At 40.2% G+C, this 7,140-nt stretch overlaps 1 protein-coding gene across 1 annotated transcript; it reads right to left on the bottom strand.

The window, feature by feature from the left end:
- Positions 1–738: 738 nt before the first annotated feature.
- On the bottom strand, positions 739–6,152 carry LOC109195052 (uncharacterized). The gene is made up of 7 exons (XM_025899490.1): positions 5,290–6,152; positions 4,456–5,045; positions 3,982–4,161; positions 3,473–3,613; positions 3,151–3,205; positions 2,844–2,990; positions 739–1,756 (listed from the first exon to the last, which is right to left on the bottom strand). Exons 1-6 carry the CDS (start codon positions 5,489–5,491, stop codon positions 2,923–2,925), a joined length of 1,236 nt encoding a protein of 411 aa, XP_025755275.1. The 5' UTR covers positions 5,492–6,152; the 3' UTR covers positions 739–1,756; positions 2,844–2,922.
- Positions 6,153–7,140: the final 988 nt, after the last annotated feature.

Here is a 7,140-nt window from a genome sequence, read left to right as displayed (position 1 = left end):
CTAGTTTGTAAACAGGTACATGTGTGGCCAGAAGGGTCCTCAGAGGCACTCCAAGACTGTTTTTCCACCACAGACTGGGAGATCTTTAAACGGGCCGCCCCAAATGACAACACCATAGACCTGCAGGAATATATGGTTCCTTCTGAACCCCCAACCCCCCAGACATACAACCTCCACCATCGCCTTTTCACTGACTGTCCCACCATCACTTGCACATGAATTCTTGCCCACAAGCACTCTGATTGTGTTGTGTTGGACACTGTTGTTTATGTAAAACTCCTGTGTATGACCTGTACATATGGTTTTTGACAATAAAGCTGCACTGTTAAAAAAAATTCCGTTATAAAACGGAAAAAGTGCTGGTAATTAATTACCAGCACTTTTTCCGTTATTGTACGAGCACTTCCGTAAACCTTAAAACGGATATTTCTGTAGATTTACCCGAGTTTTTCTGTACCATTGACGGACATTTCCGTCAAACCTAAAATGGAAAATTCCGTATTTTCCATAAATTTCGGCGTTATTGCACAGACAATTCCGTAAACCCTATAACAGATATTTCCGTAGATTTACCTGACTTTTTCTTTACCATTTACGGACAGTTCCATCAAACCTAAAATGGAATATTCTGTATTATTTAAGTACTCAATCCATACCATTTACGGACACTTCAGTCATCCTAAAATGTTTAATTCTGTACCATTCTCTATACCGTTTACCATCAATAAAGCACAAATGTAGAATCACAGCAATTATTTATTTCCTTTAACAGCTGCCAGTGCTTTAAAGTGATTTCACTTTTTGTGGTGAATGATTTGCAATATTTACATTACAACCATTAAAACATTCAGAACATCACCTTCACATTCAGAGAAATTTTACATACATAAACCAGCTGTTCTCTCAAAGAAGTACAGCCATGTCCTTTAACAGGGAGATGCCAAATCTAGCAACTTTTTAGCATCCACAGGCTGACAGGCATTAATAACAAATTGATTTGTTAAAGACAATGACAAAATAAGACAATAAAACTGCCAGCATTGCTGTTGCTGTCTCACCTGTCAGTGCAAAATGAGGAGCCCCCTCCAGGAGGATGCAGAAACCTACACCTCCAACTCCACATATCACACCGACAGGCAGAGCTCTGCAACCAGTGGCTGACCTTTCTACAAAAAACAAATAGAACATTAGAAGTATTACATTATACAACTTTTCTATAAAACATCAGTGCAGCAATAACAACCATGACCTTAGAAGGATGACTGTGCAACATGCCATAAAGAGATTTTTAAAACTCTTAAAACAACTTAAAACTACAAAAAAAATTAAAACTTACACCTCCAACTCCACAATGACAGGAAAAGCTTAACCGGAATGACAAATATCGCCCACCTTCCCTCCCCCTTAACATGGGGGATTTGAAACTGCAGCATGTGTGTTGTGGGCATCTAGTTAAAACATCTGAACTCACCTAATACTGTAAAAATCTGTATTTCTACTCCCAAGCCCCATGTTTTTGGATTTGCCTTTGTGTGTGTGTGTGTGTGTGTGTGTGTGTGTGTGTGTACATTCAGTCCAAAAAGGTATTTTCTGAGCTCTGAGAACAGCTCAAATGGCCCATTCAGATTCCTTCTGCTTGCATTCAAATTCCTTCAGCTGAGAAACCAGCTTGCACACCTGTGGAGGAATGAAGTGCCGTTTCTTCCCCTTCTTCTCTGCCTTGGAGCCTCGCTCAGGATTGACCCCAAAGAAAACTCTGAGGAAAAAAAAAAAAACAATAGTGATATGCAGACAAAGTTTGCACGTGTAGTGTGGCTTGACAGGAGTGGAGCAGTTCAATAAAATCCTACATTTGTTTTCTTCAATATGCCCCTATGTGTGAACCTCTCTATCATTCTAATTGACCATCTGTCTAGAACCCAATGTTGTTGTGGTGCTGGTGCCAGTGGCTAAGCTTATCTCTTCCTTTGTCTTTTCAAGACACATGCATTCACACTGCGCATATACAGAAATGTTTGCAAGGGCGAGAAGTCTGCTTATCACCAACACATGACAGCATGCATCCTCAATGTGTATGCAGGGATATTATAAATGCACAGAACACAGAAGGGGATAGAAAACACAGTTGACATTGTCCTATCAAAAGGTGTAACAGCACATTTGAACACGGACTGTCCTGGGGGTTATTCAAACATGGAGTGGAGAAACTGTGACATTCAGTGCACGTTACACATCAGTACAAGTATTAACATTTGGGCATGAATCCACTATGTAGTATTTTTTAAATTAATATGTTTAGTCTTTCCTTCGGGGGGGGGTCCCTGGAACAACATATTTTGAGTTTGGGGTCTGCAGCCAAATAAATTTCAGTTTGTGTGTCTTTGACATGAAAAGGTTTGACCACCACTGACATAACCTGGTCTCAGGTGCTAATGGTTTTAAAGAGATAGCTCAAACGAATTTTGTGTCAACAAACCATTCTGAAAAAAATATGTTTTTGCTCCATTTCCCAACTAGAATCATGTTATGTTTGTTTTGTTATTGATTGACTTAGGACACTATTTAAAGCAAAAAGCATGTTACCTGCCCTTTAAAAAGATATGACACATTTATTCCAACAATAGTCTTCAACAGGGAGCTACAAAATCTCCGAACAAATCCATATTCAGGGGGATCATAAGCCAATAACAGCTGATCTAAAAGCTCACAGCATGTGGCGACACATTTTGAGCTTGTACATCTCAGACAAACGGGTTTAGTGTAGATTGACAAAAAGCAGGTCAGGTGCAGAAAGGCACGGCAAAGTCACATTTACAAAGTATTTCCAAACAATGAGTGCTTACCTTTGCATGAATTCGAGAGTAAAAGCCATCTCCGGTGGGTATTGGACGTTGCAGACATAAAACATGGAGAAGACGTAGCTCAAGGCCACAATGGGAGAGGTGATGTGGTCATTGACCCATCAACAGCAATCTTGAATTGCTGGTCACCTTAAACACAGATAAAAACCATGTACGATTTACAAAAAAAAAAAAAATCCTATATTTTAAGGCAAGCAAAACATTTCTTTAATAAATATGACACAACAACAGCTTATAACAACAGCTAACAACAGCTTGCTGGGATACAAAAAAAGATTTAACTACAAACCTCTGATTAGGATGCATGGGGTCACTGGGAGTTCGACTTCAGGATCTGCAGAGATCTGTTTTGGTGACAGACATGATACATGAATTAATGTTTCCAGTGCACACAAACCTGCTGGCAAATTGACTATCTGCTAGTGTCTTCATCAGACAGAGGTAGCCATTATGCACAAACATTAATGTAAATAGTTTATAGATAGAGAGTTTATAGAGAATATCAGCAGCACAATTAGGGGAATCTATACTTCCTACTGTGGTTGGTTACTTGGTTCACCACTGGATGCAAATAATTATCTTTCACACAGTTTAAAATCTACAACATCTACCTCTTTTTTGTGGAAGAGTTTATAAGAGTCTTCCTTGAAGTATTTTGAAATGCCACAGATGAGCTGTATTGGACCTTCGCCCGTCTTCATCCCTTTGGAGTCAAGGAAGTCATTGATCCCCTTTTCTTTTTTGGAAAGTTCCTGTTCAAGGTTCAAGGTGTTAATTTTGTACAAGTACATAAGACTAACACTCATTTTCGTTTGGAGCTATGGAGAGAATTTTGAAAAAAATAAAAATAAAAATGAATTATTTCATTTTCATTTGCAACCTGTTCTGTTTTGATCTCAAATGTCCTGCTTTTTTGGTTGTCACTTCCTGATTTTTGGTCTCAAATCTATTCCATTTGATTGTTCATCCAAGTTATTCTATTTGATTGGTTGCCAGTTTATCTTTTTTGGTCTCAACTCTCTTTTTGGTTGCAAATCTTTTTTTGATTGATTAATAAAGACAAAATTCTCTCCATATGGAGCAGCACAGCACAATCATAATAATAACAATAACAACACACCTGTGCCAGCTTGTTTTGTACAGAGAAGCCAAGGAGTTTAGATGCATGATCAAACAGGTGAGGAACTTCAAACAGGAACGGCCACTCGTCCTTTACAACGGCAATAGTGGTATCATCATCGTTGAGGATTTCACGCTGAATGGGATATGTTTCAGTCATCAATTTTCGAACAGATGACTCCTAAAGATATGAGGCAGTTAGACAAACAGTCGAACAGTTAGTCAAACTAACCAATTAAAATAATAAAACAGGGTATCAATTTCAATTGACTATGGGCATAGTGATCTACAGACGATCTACAATTTCACAATGTGTCCTAAATTGTACTTGGACCCAGACCTTATCGCATTACTCCTGCTATATACTATTGCTGTGTGAATGGTTGTATGTCTAGATGGTGGGCTGTAGGAACCGAATTGCCCTTCGAGGATTAATAAAGCTTTCTGTATCTGTAATGGATGATTGCAGACCCACCTGAAGATCCTGGGTTTGAAAGGCACGTTTCAACTCATCTCGTTTAGACAGCAGGTCTTCTCTACACACGGCCCCCTCAATGATTGGATCCCACGCCACACATCCATACAGATCTGAATTCCTGGGCCTTTTCTTTGTTGAATTTTCACCCCCTGCTTGCCTCTTCAGTGAGCTTTGTGGCCTCTTCATATTTTCAATTCTGTGTTCCAGCTGACGAAAGAGAGTTTCAGAACCATCTTTTGCAAAAGGTTTGTTTCCAAACGGCTCTGTCAGCTTGAAGGAGGCAGGATATTGTCCTACAATCATACTGGCAAGTTCCCTCAGCTTTTGTCTACCAGGTCTTCCTGGGTGTTTATGGAGGTAATCTTCAGCGACGATCCGAACCATCTCTCGTCTGTCTTTCCCCATTATGTACTTTTTTTCACGCAACTCATCCATGACTTTTGAGGGAAATTTATGCCATGGTACAGAATATGTGTCTTGGGATGGGGAGTCGGTTGTCTCAGGTGGTGTTGAGGGCAGCTGAAACCTCTGTGGTTCAGGTGTTGATGAGGGGCCAGGCCGGGTGAACCGCGGTGGAGTTTGTGAATCTATGGATGACATGACAAACATCTCCATAAATTAAACACATCACAATTGTTGCAAATCAATTAATACATTGGTCCTCAATGTCCAGTTTGGGTCAACCAGGAATACAAATGGACCTAATTATGAAAACCAATTATAGAGTAATTATTGCCATGTACAGCTGATGGCAACTTTTTTTTTGCATTTTTGGAATAAACCTTTGTAGTTTCAGAAAACTTGCATTAAAACAGAGGGGCAAAAACTCACCTGCTTCCAATGCTTTGACAGCTCTGACGAATCTTTTGCACTGAATGAATGGCAGAGTGTCTTTAATGTCCTCCGGGTCCACAAGGCTCAGGTCATCTACAGAGAGAACTCCTAATTCCTCCAGTTTAGCCATGAGTGTATCCATCTGATCGCTACTGAGCGATGGCATTGCTTTCTTGACATAGTTTTTCACAAGTTCCATGTTGGTGTGTGTTTAAGAGGAATGAGCCACCGAGTACCTCTCTGGTAAGAATAAAGTGGATGATAATCATCAAGTTTGTTCAAATCATGGCAACTGAACAGGTCAGAAGCATTTTCATCAAGTTCATAGAGTCCAAGCTCAGGTATCCAGCTGGCAGTTTTCCCTCGAAGCAAAAGTAGGACAGTAGTTTCATTTTTTACAAAAATGCAATGAAATCTGATTCTACTTAACTATCACCCCTTTTAATTATTACCATGTTCAGTTGCATGCTAACGTAACACAGCGAGCTATAACAATACACACATGTGGCTAATTTACACACACACAAGCGCGCGCATCCAACTTATGGGCTAACGTTAACTTTAGTTGGGCAAACCACGCTTCAAAATAACGCAAAACCCACACATTCAAATGTTACCATGAAACACACACGGCTACCAACTGACTATCGAGACCAAATTTCATGTAAGAGGGAGGGAAAAAATGGTTTTTGACGTACTTACGAAGCGCAGGCGGCTGGCTAATGCTAACGCAGCTAGCAGCAAACGTCCACTCACATACACACCACTACCAACTGCCTATCGAGACCAATTTAATGTACGAAGGGGAACAAGGTGGCACTCCATTCTCATTCTCATTCCACACAACCAACCTGTTTCCAACTTTCCTTGTGACTTCCAGAAATTTAGGTAGGCACTGACCGCACTGAAAGTAATGGCGTCGGAATATTCTGGCTGGGGGAGAAAATTCTGCCTTGCGCAACAGCAAACTTTCCGTATTTCGCAAAACGGAGCGAATCCGTAGCAAATCCACGGTAAAGGGACCCCTAAATTTACGGATCTTTTTAACAGTGTGACTTTGACTTTGACAGATGTAACATTATCTACAGCTACTTTCAGTACCATTGATATTCATTTATTTATTTTTTTCTACAATTGATCTTTCTGAGTTAACTTCAGTAATTACTTCCTCCAAACCATCAACGTGTCTTTTAGACCCATTCCTACAAGACTGCTCAAAGAAGTCCTACCATTAATTAATGCTTCAGTCTTAAATATGATCAACCTATCTCTAATAATCGGCTATGTACCACAAGCCTTTAAGCTGGCAGTAGTTAAACCTTTACTTAAAAAGCCATCTCTAGATCCAGCAGTCTTAGCTAATTATAGGCCAATCTCTAAACTTCCTTTCATCTCAAAACTTCTTGAAAGAGTCATTGTCAAAATTAACAATATGCATGACCAGTTGTCTGTTTCTATGTGCTGGCTATGCGACAGATTGGCAATCTGTCCAGAGTCTACCCCACATTTTGCCCTATGATTTCTGGGATAGCCTCCAACACCCCCTGCAACCATGAATTAGATAAGAGGAGGAAAGTGCATGGATGGTGTAAGCACTCTGCCACCTGTACATGGCATGACAACCTCGAACACACACACAAGCAGAGAGTTTTTGGCTTCTGTGCTCACTTTTTATTTATATTTCCGTGCACCACACATTGGAGCTGTTCACTAAGTTTCTCTCTGCTCTGACTCTGTGTCTCTCACTCTCAGTCCAATGCACCTCCTCTAGACCCCAGCAGCTACTAAAATAAGGGAAAAAGGTAATCAGCGTGACTGGCATCAGCTGCTTTTGCCAGGCTGTCTTGA

The sequence above is a fragment of the Oreochromis niloticus genome, linkage group LG17 (genome assembly GCF_001858045.2).
Source record: "Oreochromis niloticus isolate F11D_XX linkage group LG17, O_niloticus_UMD_NMBU, whole genome shotgun sequence".
Taxonomy (NCBI): Eukaryota; Metazoa; Chordata; class Actinopteri; order Cichliformes; family Cichlidae; genus Oreochromis; species Oreochromis niloticus.
Note: the sequence above shows the minus strand (reverse complement) of the source record. Positions and strands in the feature narration are given on the sequence as shown.